Consider the following 19,178-nt stretch of genomic DNA (forward strand, 5'->3'; position numbering starts at 1 on the left):
GGCTGTGAGGACCATGAAACATTCGCACATAAACAAATAACTCACAATAAACTCGTATACCTTATGAGAAAATTCCCGTTTGCTCTAAAGATTTTCACAAGCATTCCCTCAGTGAGCGCTTCTCGGAACCTGGGAGTGGTCGAGCGTGTTGCCAGGTGGTGTCATGACCATCAGCCTCAGGGGAAACAGCTGGCAACAGAGGCAGTTGTGGTCGGGTTGCCATGGGAAGCGGTGTGGCAGACCGCTCTAGGAAGAGGTGAGATTGTGGCAGACGTGAGAGGCATATCTCCTCTGGCACTACCTCTGACAATTCGCACCGTAACGAGCTGCCGAATCACGCTAGCATAGGGTCCAGGTGGCTCTCACCAGTAATCACTCCACAAGGCTGTGGGAGGACAGTTTCCCCGACAAGATGATTCACCGCTGGGGTAGCAATGACTGACCTCCATAGTTCACCAAACCTAACATCTCTGATTGTCTATCTCAAGGTAAGTTCGTGATAAGCTGTAGGCCTATGCTCTGAGACCTATAACTCTGTAGGCTCTAGTTGATGCCATCATCAGCTGTAGCATTGCGGAATTGTGTATCAAAGTCTGTAGATTTGTTCCTGATAGAATGCAAATATATTGTGACATCAGTAGTACACAGGAGTTCAAATATGTTGTGACATCAATGGTCAACAGATGTTCATACATGCTGTGATATCAATAGTCAACACTTGTTCACATATGTCGTGACATAAGTAGTCAATATGTGTTCATATGTGGCACCAGTAGTCAACATGTGTTCATGTATGTCGTGACGTCACTAGTCAATAGGTGTTTATATATGTCGTAACATCAACAGTCAACATGTGTTCATATACGTACAAGGCAACGAGGGGAATATAATTTTGGTTTCGAGTGTGGTTAGGGCCATTAAGAAAGTGGATATAAACAAGGTTCTGACACTATCGCGACAGGTCAGACCCCCGCAACAATGGTACAAGCAAGTAAATTTTGTTTTAGGAGGGATAAAGTGAATATTTAAGTACTCTTTTTGGGGGGAATGGGGTTTAAAAGACTGGATAGGTAACACTTGTGAGAGGAGGTGGATTTAAAGTGGGGGCTTGCTAATTCTTGCAAGCTCTTGCAAATTCTAATTACGAAAGCTCTTAAGATGCACCACTTTAGTATTGTTACGTTTATTTAAAAATTACAAATGGAAATTTCCTCAACTTAATAATAAGGTTGTGTTCGTGCTCAACCCTGTCTTGAACCAGAAAATATTTAGCGATCAAAGCCAGTGTTGATGTAGCCAATAAATGACCGTCATGTTGGTCATTAAGTCCACGCGGGTAGTACTGGCCCCTTTACGGAGTTGTTGATGTTTTAGTGATATAATGTCAAGGTTTTTACTCGTTTTGTTGATATATAACGTAATAAAAGATGAGAGAGAGGTGTCCTTCGACCGCATTATTAAGGCCTGTATTTCCTTGACAATGTTGTGAGACACGAAAACGTTCAGGAACGTTCGTTTTTTTATCCTAGTGGATACCTGCGCGTGACCGGAATCACATATTTATTTTTTATTTTTCTGCATTGCATCTGCATTTTATGCAGATCTCATTGAAACTTTTATATACATACATATACATTTATATACAACTTTTATATACACACACATGATTCTTATGGCTGAATCTTCTTCTTGGGGCTAATAAAGAAAACTGCACATTGTTTCATAACTGTTATTAATAATGTCTTTTCTCGCATGGTGAAACTTATAACTATTCTTGTACACTTATAACACGGTCGTGTTTGGCCTGTTGCTGAATTATCATTTAGCTAATACAGTTAAGATATATTTATTTACTTCAGGTAAAAAATAGTCAAATTCAATACATCTTATTTAGTATTCAAAACCACCAATTGATATTATGTTGACTTTTATATTAAAACTTTCATGCCGGAAAAAAGTTACCTGCTTCTTGCACTTGTAGAATGTGGCTTCCTTTACTTTGATATCAAATAATCTTAATCTGCGTTCCTCCAGATGCAGTGAACAGTGTCAAAGGTATAAGGATAGAGGCGCGCGAAGTTCTCCTGACGAAGGGTGATGTAGCCGGCCTTGTGGTAGCACCTGAGGGCGGCCTGGTTGGTGAGGTGAGTCCGCAGCTCCACCGCCCGGTACCCCAGCAGCCTTCGCCTCCTTGTTACACAGCACTTATCAACCTGACCAACACAGTCCTTGTATTACTTAATCGCCATTGTTGGCTACAATGTCAAGTTCAATTCTAAATCCTCCAAGAAAATGGTGATGATGTGTACCACGCTCATATGTACGTAAATAATTTGGTTAAATTTCTGCCTCTGATTAAAAACAATCAGATGAGTTTGTGTGATTATTATCTTTTGAGGCAATTCTCAGTTTTCCAATGTTCAATAATTAGTGATGCAATACTAAATAAGAAACTTAACTATAAATTATTCTATAAAGCAATGTGTCTTGAAACTTATTACCAACGGATGTGTGCGAGAACAACCAACAGGTATCTAGTAACTAACACTTACTGTATCTGGGAACAGACACCGGGTGTATTAGGGTGTACCATGCGGCTTTACAACACACGGGAGACATCTCCCGTCACGCAGGGTGAAGTCGCACCTCCACAGATCTCCAGTATCATCTAGTGATACTGGTAATGGCTCAAAAGAGCCACCACTTACAGGCTATTCATTCCCGTGCTACCTTTTGGGTGGCTTAATCTTTATCAATCAATCAATCTTTACAACAACATTCTGTAGCCTTACGGCGAACCTTGAGGCGATGCTCCTCCTCCTGAATCGTGGGTGGACGAACATCCTCCACAGCTTAGCGGTGTCTGGGTCTACAGTCTCTCGCAGGGCGATGGTCCCAGCCACAGCCTCGCCCACCTCAGCCACCAGAAACAATCTGAACAAGATTGTATAAGCGCCACAACCAGCCTTAAAATTATTATTAGAATTATCAATCACTAGAGCTCCAAGCCTTCCCCTGACATTTTTAAGAAAGCCAGAATAATCCCAGTCAACTCTACTTATTCTGACTACTATAGTTAGCATTGAAGTTCCACAAGGCAGCATAAGCAGGTAGCTCTCTACTCTAACTTATATACAAGAAAATACAGCGGATTATTACACATTTTGGTGATTAAGTGATACATTCTCGTAGTCTAGCATAAAACCTAAATATTTTAAACTCCACAATATGTATTAAACTTAAAAAAATCATATATTGAACTTAAACAAATTCAAATGTAGTTAACAACTAACAAAATTTCCCTTAATCCTTGATAAGGTGTTACATTTACTTGTAAATATTTGACGACCTTATAAATCTGAGAATAGAAAACACCCTAAATTAAGTACAGAACAGAAATAGCATATATTAGCTGACACAATGCATTGAATTCTGCATCCAATGCTTTGAATCAGTGGAGGCAGACTCGATACACAGTTTCATATGTAAATACGATAGAGCCTAATAGGCTCAGAAATCTGTACACCGGTTGATTGATAGTTGAGAGACGGGACCAAAAAGTCGAAGCTCAACCCCCGCAAGCACAAGTAGGTGAGTACACCTTTTATCTACGATGCCTTTCATTCACCACCTGAGGACCACTAACACTAGTGGTCTCGACGAGGACAGGAAGCCGGCGGCTTGTCAAGGGTACCCCCACATTTGTCCTGAGGATTTTTTCAAGATGGATTTTCAGATACGGCACCTGTCATTCGCGAGGTTTGTCACCTAAGACGACCTGCTAAAACGCTATATTTAACGAAGGAAGCATTCACATAAATATGCTAAATGTAGCAATTCAGTTTTACCCTAGAAAAAATATATAAAAACTATAATTGTGGCTAGTTACTATATCTATTAGTATTAATCGAAAAAATATCACAAGTTAACATAAACTTATGAGAGCACACTATACGTTGACTCAATGAATTTGCACCTTTATATAAATACCAAAAATATTGTTATATCTACGCTATAGGAAATGTATAAAAGAAGAACACAGTATAGAGAAAGCGAGACCTGCGAGGATGAGAGTAGTAGTGGACCAAGTTGAGAAGGTCTGGACCAGGCTGGAACACCCGACGGATTCTCCCCCAGAAGAGCCAGTAGCGGGCGGCCTCCACCAGCGCCACCACCCAGCACCCCATCACCGCTGACCACGCGACACTCGTCTGTACCAACACACTCCTTGTAATCAATCTGAGAGTACACTTTCAAGTTTATTCACATCAGCAAGCACGTAAGACTTGTTGTAAGCTAGCAAGCAAGTTTAAGTAATTATCAAAAGAGAGCGCCAAGCCGGGAAGATTGTGTATCACTTCATATGTGTACTGTTGTGATAGGTAGTTACTTATCCTTAGATATATGTAGACAGTTCTCCGGTCTTGAATCAGAGTGGCGGGTATCAAGTAAGAGTATCTTATAGCCGGGCGTAAGAGTATCTTATAGCCGGGCGTAAGAGTATCTTATATAGCCCCTCACCAGTGAGAAATGTTATTGTGATACTGTGACTGATTGATCTTATAGCTAGGATGTTACATTAATGCTAGGGATTGACTCAGTGGCATTGGGATTGTTGAGTGTTTTGTGTAAGTTCCGTTTAGTTCATTTATTATGCACGCCATACCCATTCTGTGGCGGTAGTGGAAAAGGTTACAGAGGTCACATAATAGGCTCGGGGACTGAACACCAAAATTCATCTAGATAATAAAATTTGTGTGAAAGTGTCCATATTACGATATTTGTACAACCCGGCAGCCGCCCACAGGGTGTGTGGAGCCTACTGTAACTGGGGACCAAGGGATGCGGTTTTGGGGTGTTTTGGGCACATCTTTTAGTTAAGTACCTTATCTGTGCTTAGCATGAGAGCCACTGAGTCTGTTATTCTGATTATGATATACCTGTGATGGCATCTTATTAAAACTCAGCCGTCCAGTGTGTCGAGTCCGGGCATTTCGGAAAAAGAATGTGTTGATTAAGATTCGAAGTATTTTCATGGGGGAATAAATAGTGCTTGATGTCCAATGGCACTTGATTGCCATTGGACATCTCATCTCATCTGTCGAGGTGGAGTTGGGGATTTAACGTAACGTAGTACAGTATGTGGTAAAGTGATATTATTTATAGGGTTTTTTTACCCAAAATAATTAAAAGTAAAAAGAAAAACACAACAGTAATTTATTGAGAGACGTTAGTGAGGGATGAAGACACGTTGGCCTACCTGCAGGGTGTAGTGGATGGTAAGGAAGGTGAAGAGGGTGAGGCCCACGAGGTAAGGGTGGGTGAGGAGGTGCAGGAGCTGAGTCCTCGCCTCCTGCCTGGCCATCTCCGCCTGCACTGCTCTACACACCTCCAACACAGACTCTGCATCACCAAGCCTCGCCCGTCGGATCACAACCTTGTCCTCCATCTTCTTGCACTCTAGGCTATCCTGCCAAAATTTTCAATTGCATTATAACCATTATTTTATAAATTTCTTAATTATCAGAGCAACTTCGCCACGCAGTCCCCGTGGCGAAGTGATAACACACTCGCCTGGCGTTTCGCGAGCGTTTTGGCCAGGTTCCGAGGAGGATTTACTGGGCGCCAATCTCTAACTGTAGCCTCTGTTTACCCAACAGTAAAATGGGCATAAACGATTTGGCGGGTCGTATTCCGGGGAATATTAGGATTAAGGACTTGCCGGAAACGCTATGCGTGATAGTGGCTGTACAAGTGTAACACGGGTGAGGTGCGTTCTTACTTTTAATCTTCTTTTACCTTCACCCCGCGTCCGTATTCTTTATTCACTTACTCAAACCAAGGGACCCCAGAGCTACACTTGAGCCGACCCCACGCCACTTGGTCTTAAACCGTTGACCGGCTTAAGATTCTACAACCCTTATGACGTGAAAACAGACTTCTAGCAAAACTCTAGAATCGCCTTGCGCTGCCACCACCAGACCATTATCACTGAGCAATGACCGAGGTCTGGATCGATCATGCTATTCAATAAACCTTGGGGCTTGATCCCCCCTAGTAATATATGGGAGGGATGAATTTTACGTTAAAAGTGCGGAATTACTAAAATCAAAGGGATAATGAATTCTTACTAGGAGTTAGAATCTGCGGCCCAACTCAACTCGGCCTCGAGGGCACCACGTGGTCCGGTGCATATAAATAAATTACATAAAATGGAAATTAATAAAAAGACAATTTACTAGCAAAATGGTTTATTCAAAACTAAACAAAATCTAAATCAAAGCACTCCCTGGCTGAACACTTCCTACATGAACCGGCAATGAGATGACCTATTCCCTATACCAACTCTTAGCAACTCTACCTTGTATGCGGCTCGGTGGAATGCTGGTCTTGGGGAGAGGTGGAGTGGTCACCTCCCCGAATCGTTGCTTGTACCACACTGTGACCCAGGGTTGCCAGGTCTAAATTGCTGAAAGTAGCGAGCTGACGGTCTAAAAGTAGCGAATTTGTAATTAGAGTAGCCCAAATTTTGTTTAGTGAATGATATGGGTTTCAAAGTAATATATTTTGATATATAGAGTACACTACACGATGTTAATTGTTTTATTAATATTATTTCTGCACTTACACACACACATTATATATATATATATATATATATATATATATATATATATATATATATATATATATATATATATATATATATATATATATATATATATATATATATATATATATTGATTTTCTGCCGTCAGAGGTGGATAGCTTCATTAAGCATCCCCTATTCAACCAGTGAGTGGTGGTTTATTGTGCACCCCGAACCCCGACCAGTTGTGTAAGCGGACCCGACCAGTTGTGTAAGCGGACCCCGACCAGTTGTGTAAGCGGACCCCGACCAGTTGTGTAACTGCAAGCCTAGCATGAACGAACCGACAATAAACATACTTGAACTTGAAATGGACTTTAATGTTTTTCGGCAGCTTTATTTCCTTAGTTTCCGAGCTGTTTTCTTTACCGTGTATGTTGTAATAAACTATTCCTATATTTACAGTTGTTTCGCCGTGTGAAGATTATTAAACAATGGTGATTATAAGGGCGCGGAAGTTCAGCCTGGCCAGGGCCGCCAGCAGCCCTTGGACCCGCCCCAGGCAGCTCCCAGTCTTTAATTTGGCACCTTTGTGGCACCTTGGTATAAGCCTAACATGTATATATACACACTGGCTGCCTGTCCCCCCTACACAATGATTTATTATTACCTATTATTTTATCATTTAATTTAAATATTAAATAAAATAATTTATTTAATTATTATAGTAAGTACTATAATTTGATAATAATTTGATAATAAGTAGTAAGTACATAAAAATAATTAAAAGTACAGTTTAGTCATAGGAGATTCCTAGATTGGAATTCACTACCAAATTTCAATATATCCAAGTATTTTTAGTGTGAAATGCTGTTATTATATGCATAAATTGTTGTTTTAATAATATTACGCTTAACCACTTGGGAGCGACGGTCTCGTTTCCTACAGGTCCGCGTTCAATCCCCAACCGCCCAAGAGGTTGGGCAAAATTCCTTTCCCCAGTTCCATCCCAAATCCGTATCCTGACCCCTTCCGAGTGCTATATAGTCGTAATGGCTTGGCGCTTTCACTTGATAGTTTCCCCACCCCCCTTGAATAATATTACGAGAGCAGTATTTACGGGCTATTCATGCCCGTGCCACCTCTTGGGTGGCTTAATCTTCATCAATCGAGAGCAGTACGTCCTAACCAGACGATATATGATATCCTGAACAGTTGATAAATAAAAGTAATTGCGGAACTCCAGTTATCTAATACTTATCATAAATGGTATAAAACCTTATCATAAGCCTAGGGATTTGTAGATCAGTGTTTAAAGGGAATTCGAAGTAATAATAACACAGCTGATGCCATCTGTCGGCAGACGAGAACACTATCAACTTTTTTTTTTTTTTTTTTTTTTCTTTTTAGCAGGGATAATCCTGCGCGGGCCCTAAGCCTCTGGCTGGCCCACTAAGTGATGCTCGTTTCTGGTTTACCTGGGCGGAGGATGAGTATGTATGACCCGTATGGTCGCTTCAGTAAGATTTTGCCATATGTGTTTAACAACTTCCTCTGCTCTGTCGAATCGAAGGTGAAATCTTAACGGGTTTGTAACTGTGCACTGTGTTAGATAATGTTCCAGTGGTCTGTCGGGCATTTCTCCACAGTGTTGACATTTCCTCTCACCTTCCGGAACCCGTAAGCCTATTTCCCATGCACATGGGTATCCAAGCCTGATGCGATGTAAGTGCACTTCTGTTGTTCTACTGCCCCCTTTCATCAAACTAAGTGGTTCGTAGTTGGTGGAATTCTTGTACCAACCCAGCAGATCCTGATGTTGCAACTGCTGTGTTGTGGTCACTGTACAGCCTTCGCATTGCTCTGTTTCGAATCACTTTCTTCATCTGGGAGAGACTCGGTGGTATGTAAATGTCTACATTCCTCCTCTTAGTAGCAAGTTTCGCAGCTTCGTCTGCAATGTCATTACCTAATAGTCCCACATGACTTGGCACCCAGTTGATAAGCACCCGTCGGCCTTGTCGGTGGAGTGTGTGCATGAATGATAAGACATTGGTGATCAGATGGATGTTATCACATATGTGTTCCTGTTGCAAGGTTTCAATGGCGGTTCTCGAATCTGTATGGACGATAACATGTTGGCGGTGTTCAGCAAGAGCATGTTCCAAAGCCTTTTGAATGGCAAGCATCTCAGTCTGTAAAGTTGAACACCCATTTGAGAGCCTCCAACTATATACAGAGTTTCCTGCTTTAACTGCAGCTCCGGTTTCCTGTCCCTGCTGGTCTACTGACCCATCCGTGAAGTAAGTGAAGCTGTCGGATGCCATGTTTGCTTCTATATGCATCTGTGCAATGTGACGTAGCAGATGAGGATGTGTCTGGTTCTTCTTTCCGTCAAGAGCCATAATCTGAAAGTCTGCTGGCAGAGATTCCCAAGGGGCTTGTATAACAAAGTCTGCATGTATGTCGTCGACACCCCTCTCAGTGACTGTGTTTGCCATATCGAACGTATCGATGGCGTTTATCGCACAATGGGTCCACCTGTTGCTATTGGAGGCTCTTCTGTCCAGAGTTAGTGCTCCAGTGATCAAATCTTGAAGTGAACTGATTCTAGGTCTAGTCAATATCTTGGTCAGCATGCACGCAGCAATCCCCTTTACCCTTATTTCAATCGACGTTAGCTTTGTCTCTAGTCTTAGGTTCAGGATTTTAGTCCATCTGGGAGCACCTGTTATGACTCGCAATGCATCATTTTGAAGAACCTCAACGTTTGCCCACTGACCAGGAGAAAGAGTGAGTAAGGCAGGTGCTGCATAATCAACCAGGGAACGAACGGCGTGTATGTAAAACATTCTCAACACTCTGTGTCCCGCTCCTAGACGGGGCCCTGTGATTGCTCTCATTATATTTATTCGTGACATTGCTTTCTCCTTTAGATATTGAATTTGCTTATTGAATGTCATCTTAAAATCAATCCACACTCCGAGATATCGATATTGTGGAACCCACTGAAGGTTAATGTCCTGAATGCGTAGGTGCCTGTCTGGAGCCTTGCCACCTAGTCTCATCGCCTTAGACTTCTGTGCAGATATTTTTAGCCCTAAAACACTGCATTCAGATGTCACTTGATCTAAAGCACCTTGAGCTTTATTTAGAAGTGAAGGACCCGTAACGACTAATGCTAGATCATCAGCATAGCTTAGCAATGTAACCCCTTCTGTAAAGGACATGGTAACAAGGTTTTCCATAAGGATGTTAAAAAGACTAGGACTGAGGACTCCTCCTTGTGGAGTCCCATTCTCGTGCAAGTGGTAGTCCGACACTTGTCCTTGCAACTTTACTCTGGCATACCTGTGACTTAGGTAATCTTGAATCCATGCTAGCATTTTCCCCCTCACACCTTTTTTAACTAAGGTGTGTAGTATTGCTGGCGGGCTTGCAAGTTCAAATGCTTTTTCCAGATCAAGGAAGACCACTATAGCTGGACCCGAGTTAACTGTTCCTAGTAATGTTGCTATGCAGTTGGCAGTACCTACACCTCTAGTGAAGCCAAATATGTGTTTATGAAGGTCTCCAGTCTTCCACAGTAGCCTATTTAAGACCATCCGTTCTGCAGTTGTACTAACGCATGATGTTAAGGAAATGGGTCTGTAATTGCCAGGTTCATTCGGCTTAGGAATCGGTATGATATCTGCTTTCTTCCAAGAGGGCGGTAGTTTGCCTTGCTGCCAAGACGCATTGATGACGTCCAACATCCCTCGGTCTCCAGCAGGACCTGCATGTGCGATCATTGAGTATGTAATGTTATCAGCACCTGGTGCAGTGTCCTTACCACCCTTTTTGGCTCTGCTTAGTTCCTGTTCGGTGAAGGGACAGTCACATTCGTCATTTATAGCTAAGCCCTCATGAATGACTGTCATCCTCTCTTGTTTTAAGTGGTCTTGCTGCCTTCGGACCATTGCAGGAAGCTGATATGAAGCTGTTCTTTCTGCAAATTGGAGAGCAAGTCTCTCAGCCTCCTGCAATGGTTGAATACATGCCTGTGGCCGGGCTGGTCGACCTGAATATAGTTTTAATCTGACCCCATATCTTGCCAAGACTACTATGTTCATTTAGAGTTTGACACCACTCAAACCATCTTGCCTCCTTTACTTCTCGAGAAACTCGCCTTGCTTCAGATATCACCGCTCGTAGCAGAGTTCTTCCTTCTGGTGTGGGGTTTCTCTTTAGATGTTTTCTGAAGATATTGACTCTGTGGTTCTGTTCTTTAACGTCATTACTATAGAACCAATAGTTCTTTCGTTTCGTGTTACCTGTGATAATGATTGGAATAGCTTTGTTCGCAGCAGCTGCAACGGCTTCCTGCAGATTGGTCTCGTGTATGTTCAAATCCTCAGGTGGCGTGTACGTTGCATACCATTTTTCAAGTTCTTCCTGGTATACATTCCAATTGGCCTTTCCTAAATTCCACCGAGGCCGCGCAGGAGGTGTAGGAGGTCGTGTCCAGGTTGAGTGTCGTGACAGTAGCATAGTGGTCACTAGTGATCACCGGGTCTACTTCCCACTTCGCCTGTTGCTGGAGTGCTGTGGAGATGAATGTAAGATCAAGGGAACCTCCTAGAATGTGAGTGGGTTCCCCAGTGTTGAGAAGTGTAATTTCAGGTACTTCTCGCAGAGCAGCAGCTAAATGGCGCCCATCTGCATTGGCTGGCCCAGTTGCACCTAACTCTGGATGATGAGCATTAAAATCTCCAGCAAGAATTAAATTTTCCTGCGTGGCCAAGGCAAGCACTGCCTCTGCTTCTAGTTTACGTCTAGGGGGCTTGTAGACGTTGTATATGAGGAGCTCAAAATTAGCCATATTCACTGTAACTGCTAATACCTCTACTCCATCCCCACACGAAACCGAGTCTATTTTCTTGCTGGGTATGGTGTTTCTGACTAGGGTCATTAATCCTCTTAGTCTCCCCTGCTCATACGGGAGAACATAGTGCTGATATCCAGCTAATCTGAAGGATTTCGTGGCTGGGAAAAGAGTTTCTTCCAAAACGATTATATCTGCTTTCGTGCTGATCGCAGCCTCCTGAAGTGTGTGTTTTTTATTTCCAAGACCTTGTATGTTCCACTGCAGAATTCGTAATGGCCAGACGACGGGTTCGGTTGGTGTTGTTTGTTCTACTAGAACTCCTCCTCGGAATCGACCTCTATATTCTCCGCCTCGCAAGTCGTGTCGCTGCAAATCGGACTGCATTGATAGTTCGTGATCATCCCCGACGTTGTTGGAATCTGTGCATAACTGTGGTCCATCGCTATGTTGTTGGAAGTGCTGCAGGTCGGACTGCATTGATTGTCCGTGGTCAACCCCGGCATTGTTGGAATCTGTGCAGAACTGTGGTCCATCACTTTGTTGTTGGTATTGCTGCAAGTCGGACTGCATTGATTGCTCGCGGCCGTTTCTTGTGTTGGCGGAACCTGCGCATCTCTGCTGTTCAATACGTCTTTGTTGGCGTTGCTGCAGATCAGACTGCATTGGCTGTTGTTGTCTGTCTCCTGTGTTGGAAGATTCTGTTGATCGTGGGTGGTCACTGCGTCTTGCAGTTGCGTTTGTGAATGTCGATGTTCCGGTGTCTTGACTAGCCGACTGTTGTCGGTAGTCAGTATGTCCAAGTTGCGTTGTTTGTCCTCTTGTGCTCCATCCTGTCGGAGACTGTCTATTTCTCGTGTAACTGTGGTCTGCTGCACGATCTTGTCCATTATCACACAAGTGATGTCTTGAGCCTGTTGTTGTGAGGCGTTCTGCGTCATCTGTAGGCAATTGATAATGGTCTCTGCCATGATCTTCACGATGGTTTGCAGCTGGACCTCGGTAAAACTGTATAGCTGGTGAGTAGATTCCGAAAGTAAGTGTTTTCTGCTCATTTGCACTTGCTGGACTTCTGCAACACTTTCGTGTAATGTCTGAGTCGGAATTGACAGATTCGGGAAATTTTGCTCTGTGAGAGCGGGTGGCTGTTGTGGCTGTGCACGAGTGTTCCAGACGGTGGTGTTGGTGGATGTACCGCTGGTCAGTGTGTTGACCCTGGCCTGAGCTGTCTGCACTTTTTGTTTCCGTGCAGAGCAGGTTGTGCTCCAGGCATGATGTTTGCCTCCACAATTTGGACATTTGGCTGTTGTGGTCTGGTTTGCCTTGTGCTTGGCAATACAGTCTTTGGTGGGATGTCTCAGGCTGCACACTCCGCACCTCTCCTGTCCTGTGTAGCGTGACTGATGGTGGCCGTATTTCTGACACCTGAAGCAGCGTAGGGGTTCCGGGACGTATGGCCTCTGTCGGTATGTCCCCCAATTTCCAAGACCGAAAGTTTCCGGCACATGTCCCATGACGGTCACCAGAACCTGACGCGTCGCTGCCTTGTCTACTTTTGTGTGGCAACGTTCCGCACTCAGGACTTGCTTGTGTTCTAGCACTGGATCCAGGGGAAAGTCGATTGGGTATCCCAAAAGCACGACTCGTGTGCGTCGTTCTGAAGGGTCCAGCTTTACCAAGCACACAGGTTTCCCCTGCAGGACTCTTACCTTCTCTAAGTAATGTGCAGTCTGTTGGTCCTGAGGTGTCAGTATTATTTCTCCCTTCAGGTTGACTGTAATGGAAAGTTTGAGCTCTGGTTGTTCTTTTTCCATCGCCGTTACTACTCCATATGCTGTAGGAAAGTGGTCGGTCTGCATGATTTTGAATTTCGGAAGAAGTGCAGAGGCTGGCGATGTCTGGTGTGAGACTGGTGGTGTCCTCCCCTGTCCCATACTGCTGTCCTGCGGCTGGGCTGTGGAGAGAGGAACAATGGCCGACTTTGGCTGGCGTGAAACCGGTGGTGTCCTCTCCTGACTCATACTGCCGTCCCGCGGCAGCGTTGCGGACAGAGAAGCATTGACTGACACTGGCTGGTGTGTGACTGACGCTGTCCTCTCTAGGTCCATTACGTCCGCTGACTTGCTGGTAGAAGCAAGTGGTAAAGCCTCGATAGCAGTTTTCTTTGGGGCCTGCTGCACATCGGTCCCCCGTCCTTCCTCGTCCGAAAGCTGCTTCCATTCCCTCTTGCGCTGAGCCTTCCCCATGGCTCTCTACACGTAGTGAGAACCGACTCCCACTATCAACTGGCAGGTTAATAGTGGCCATAAGATACAGCTTACGCCATCTGTTGACATCAAATTACACTTATAACAAATTACCCTACAAAATACCATCTAGTTTTTTCCAACGCACTATAAATAGCCAAACAGCAACCCATAAGGCGGGTTGTTGTGCTCGGGTAGGAGGTTCCAAGCTCCGCCCACAGATGGTATGGGATGCATAATAAATGGCATATCATTGGTAGATATTCTTTGTTGACATTCACACAACAGCCAATCACAGGAAGGGATCAGCTAAAGGCTCCATCCACTTAATAAATCATCTTTATTCAGCACACCATCCATGCTTATGACATTCTGCTTCAACTTTAATCTACCTAAAAAGTGAAATGTTAAGTATTTAAAAGTATTAATAAAGTGATAATTAAATACTGCAGGATGTAACGAGTGTTACAGAAACATGGGCTGGCTACCTAGCTTGTGACGTCATCAGTGGGGATTGCCTCACGCAAATAATATCGGCGATACAATGCCTCCGTCCTCTTATTGGTCTACATTATTCAGTTAGATGGAAATTTCTGTCTTGTATAAAACATAAATTGTTGTTCTTTTGTACAACAACAACAGGGTTATTGAGCAAAAGGACGTATTTCTTATTTTGCATTTTATTCATATAAGCGTTGGCATTCCCCGCAACAGCCAATCACAGGAAGGTATTTGTTGGAAACTGCCTTCAACAAAGTTGATTTCTAATGAACTCTAACAATAAATTCGTTTAATAAACGAGTATTTAGGGTCAAGCTACAGATGAACATTATAGGATAACGGTGTTTTAGCTTGCAGCTTCGTTAGACAGAATCCCTGGTCTTAATTTTAAAAATTAAGAACTAGAAGCGTATTTTATTGCTAACTTTTCGAGAAATAAATCCAAGTCTCATATTTGCGAACATTTATGCATTGATTTTTTGGCTTAAGTTCTTATCATAATCCCTTTTGCAATCTCAACACCATCTGGCTCGTATCTTGTAACTATCTTCGTTACTTAGCCTCAAAACCTTACATTTGTCTTTCATATCCTCAACAGTAGATAAAAAAAAAGTAATTGCAGAATTCTAGTTATCTAATACCAGCATGGTATAAAACCTTATTATAAGCTACCAGACGTATAGATCAGTGTTTAAAGTAATAATAATACATTATTATTAATGTAATAATATTATTAAAATAATAATAATACAGCTGATGCCATCTGTCGGCAGATAAGAACACTATCAACTTTTTTTTTTTTTTTTTTTTTTTTTCTTTTTAGCAGGGATAATCCTCACTATCAACTGGCCGGTCAACAGTAGCCATAGATACAGCTTACGCCATCTGTTGATATCAAATTACACTTATAACAAATTACCCCACAAAATACAACTAACGCCATCTGTTGCTTTTCCAACGCACTATAAATAGCCAAACAGCAACCCATAAGGCAGGGTTGTTGTGCTCGGGTAGGAAGTTCCAAGCTCCGCCCACAAGATGGTATGGGGTGCATAATTAATGATATGCTGGCATATCATTGGTAGAAACTCTTTGTTGACATTCACACAACAGCCAATCACAGGAAGGAATCAGCTATAGGTGCCATCCACTTAGTAAATCATCTTAGTTCAGCCCACTAGTCCTGCTTATGGAATTCTGCTTTAACTTTAATTTACCCAAAAAAGTGAAGTGTTAATTATTTAAAGTGTTAATAAAGTGATAATTAAATATTGCAGGATATAACAGATGCTATATAAAAATGGGCTGCATGGCTACCTAACTTGTGACGTTATTATTGGGGGTTGCCGTGACAAATAATGATACTCTGCTCTGCCCTCTTATTCGAGAAAATTATTCAGTTAAATGGAGATTTCTGTCAGGTGCAAAACAGAAATTGTTGTTCTTTTTCACAACAACTTTGTTGTTGTGTACAAGGACCTATTTCTTAGTTTAAATTTTATTCATAAAAGAGTGTTGGTATTCCCCGCAACAGCCAATCACAGGAAGGTATCTCTGGAAGCTCGGCCTCCTTATGGACTCAGCACATCGATCTAGCTCATGGCTCTCTGTTTCATCTCTTGTATATACAAACTATGACTTTTTTCGATTACTGTTATAATTAATAATATGAGATATAAAAGTTTTTACACAAAATCTCTAAATTCTGCCTTTAAATGGACTTTGTCTGGTATACATACAAACATACACCAAATTCATCCATTATTAATTTCAAATGTAATGTATACTGTCTAGTTTTTTTCCTCTCGCCATTACTTGGTGCAATATTTGAAAGTTGTCTATTTATTTATCGATCTATCTATTATCTTGTACTTATATTTACAAGTTTCTGTGCTTGGAAGAAAACTTTGCATTGAATTGGGACTAATTTATTAAATAATATTATTTAGTATTAAATAATATTTACAATTATTATTAATTACAATTATTTATAGCTTAGTTACTTTCATGTAACTCGCAATCGTACATTCTTAACATTAATAGCCCAAATTAGCACATCTTGCTTTCAAATTAGCCCAAAAAGTAGCAAGTAGCGAAATTAAAAATTTGGGAGCGTGGGGCTCTCAAAAATAGCCCAATTCGCTATTTGTAGCCCAATCTGGCACCATTGCTGTGACCTCCCGCCCGTCTGTCCTCCACAGCGTCCCTACACGTGGTTCCACCTCTCACTCTCCCATGTGTAGATAGAACATTCTGGATCATACCTACAACAACTAGTGTGTTACACAAGAATATAAGAACTGTTTTATAAATAAATAACAACTAAATAAATAAACACGCTGTGTATTGTGTTTGATAGGTATATGTTACACCCACACACCCACATGCAGATTTAAGCCAACTAGACAAAGCTGCCGAAGAAATACAAGAACATTCACTTTCACAGTAGTAGACAATATTATGTTGAGCCATGTGTGTTATGAGTTATGTGCTATAAATATGTTGAGAAAATTAGGTCTCAGCACATTAGACAACCAACGGTTGGAAAATTAGACAACTATGAGCTAACAGCTCGAAACGCTTTGCGTAATAGTGGCTTTAGGCATTGTATGTACTAGCTCTATCTATAAAGCCAACAAACTTTGTAAAATCTCTTTATGTATGTACCTTTACCTAAATAAAAATTATTATTATTATTATTATTAAATACGTACACAGACACACAACTGTACAACATGTAATGAATTTGTCTAAATTATTGACTGTAAAATGTACCAAAAAAACAATATTTCCTGTATGTTAGTTTAGTTCATTTATTATGCACCCCATACCCATCCCGTGGGCGGTAGTGGAAAGGGTTACAGAGGCACATAATGGGCTCAGGGACTGAACCCCACAATTCATTTAGCTAAGCAAGTTACAATCTTGATGAGCTAGTTACAAAATTCAATATAAGTCGTCACATGTTGAACACAATTTATCAATTGTTTATCATATCAATATAAAAGCTGTGAGTTTAGTTTAATTAATTTATTACGGGTTTCACATACGAGCAACAATGAAAGTACTGTATATGCGTACATGTCTGCAGTTCAAGTTTTTTTTTAATATACTTACGTCTCAATTTATAAGTCGTAGCCTTACGTATAACTACGTATACGAAAGAATGTCTGCCAATGTGTGTATAAAGTTCATTTTGTAGGCAAAAAACTTCAGGCAGTGTTCCACTGACGCCACTGGATAGGTATTAGGCGCGGGATGAACTGAGGGGTGCAGTCACTACTACAGTGCTCCCTGCATGGGACCCACCACCATCACTACCACAATACCACTCCTCTCAACGTAATGATGCCAAACGTCGCTATTCGGAGATACATATATGCTATCAGTCAGTTTAAATCGTATGGGTTATAGATTTTGTATAGCTTAAAAACTACTTCTGATAGAGGCAATCTTGGGGATCGATAGTCTGCATTGCCGTTCATTTACGTTACTTTTTCCTGAAAATGTAAAGTTGTGTGGTTATGTCATATTGTCTTAACCCGCCGCTATCACCAGCCAGTCCTGTCACTGGTAATTTTCTCATACCCGCACGTTTAGTCTCAGTGTGACTTGTTTCTCACGACATAAAACCACGGTACATAGAAAATATTATGATACAGACAAGGCAGATAAAGCTACATGTAATAAACTTGAAGTTGAAGTAGATCTATAAGGTATCCCAATCTGACACTGTAAGGGCAAAAAGAAATAGTTTAAAGAATTATAGCATGTTAAGCGGCGTTTTGGGCTCTTGAGGGTAAACACCAAAAAGTGTGTAATCTTTTCACTCTCCTGACACCAATTCTCGAGCTACGTATTTCATTTTGGTATCAATGTGTTGGCAATAAAATTTTCTACAAGATCATATGTATAAAATGTCACCAAAGCATTAGCTATCCCACCATGAAATAAATAAAAACGTAGATCACTCGCCGTGACGGCCCAAACAGCAACAAAATGTTCATACTCTTTTGTTTGTTGTAAGCTCCACATTAGTCCTACAGCGTTAAATTTTATATCACTGAACTCGAAATAAAATTTCCTACACAGACATATGCATATAAATGTAGAATCATGATCGCGGCCCACACCAAGAGTGTGTGAAATGGGCGATTACCCTCGTTGTGTCAACAACTCAATAGTTTCTCTACTAAGTTACAATACAATGTCGTTCTCCCAAATAGGCCATGTGCCTATTAGAGAAAACGGAAATTTAATGGCAAACATTTTCATACTAACCCCAAGTCGATCGAATAAGAATTGGATTTTATGTTTTTCTTTTTTACATCGCGCGGCAATTTACGACGCGGCTACGGATCCCGTTTAAGCAAACCCGTCGTGTATTTACGACCCGGGTGTATTAAAGTGTTTAAGAGCAAAACTTGTGTTTGTTATATCGAATGACCCTATGTACGAACAGCACAAAACATCTCCCAGACTATGTGTGACATTGTTAGTGCTAAAATTAGGCTGGAATATTAATTATATAAAGTAGTAGTTGTTATTAAGGGCAGCGACGGGGTTAAACCGTATGTGCCCTGCCATATAAAGTTTCTTATGGCAAGTAATAAATCTCCCAGCACTATCAAGCACTCTATTGAAAACTGGAAAAAAGAGCCAAGACACCTTTAAACACTACTAGTGAATGCCCAGTTATCAATGATTTTAAAATAAATGGCATGAGATACCCAGCGGAAGCTTTGTAACTATAGTTTATTCACTCACTCATGGATATTTTAGTTTAGTTAATTTATTATGCACCCTATACCCATGTGAGCAGTAGTGGGAAAGATTACGAAGGTACATAATGGGCTTATGTTTTTATTCTATTGTCAAAATGCCCCTCTAAGGCTGTGGCCCACATATAAGATTGAAACTGAATTAGCAACAATTATTATTCAGTAGAAGAGCATCCACAGGAAGGTTAAAGGAGACA

At 41.6% G+C, this 19,178-nt stretch overlaps 1 protein-coding gene across 1 annotated transcript; it reads right to left on the reverse strand.

Annotated features, from left to right (window-relative positions):
- Positions 1 to 1,715: 1,715 nt before the first annotated feature.
- LOC123759416 (uncharacterized) lies at positions 1,716 to 17,529 on the reverse strand. Its single transcript, XM_069334892.1, has 6 exons — positions 17,318 to 17,529; positions 6,362 to 6,491; positions 5,261 to 5,470; positions 4,060 to 4,211; positions 2,760 to 2,934; positions 1,716 to 2,228 (listed from the first exon to the last, which is right to left on the reverse strand). Exons 3-6 carry the CDS (start codon positions 5,447 to 5,449, stop codon positions 2,016 to 2,018), a joined length of 729 nt encoding a protein of 242 aa, XP_069190993.1. The 5' UTR covers positions 5,450 to 5,470; positions 6,362 to 6,491; positions 17,318 to 17,529; the 3' UTR covers positions 1,716 to 2,015.
- Positions 17,530 to 19,178: the final 1,649 nt, after the last annotated feature.

This window comes from Procambarus clarkii, chromosome 32, assembly GCF_040958095.1.
Source record: "Procambarus clarkii isolate CNS0578487 chromosome 32, FALCON_Pclarkii_2.0, whole genome shotgun sequence".
NCBI classification, from domain to species: Eukaryota; Metazoa; Arthropoda; class Malacostraca; order Decapoda; family Cambaridae; genus Procambarus; species Procambarus clarkii.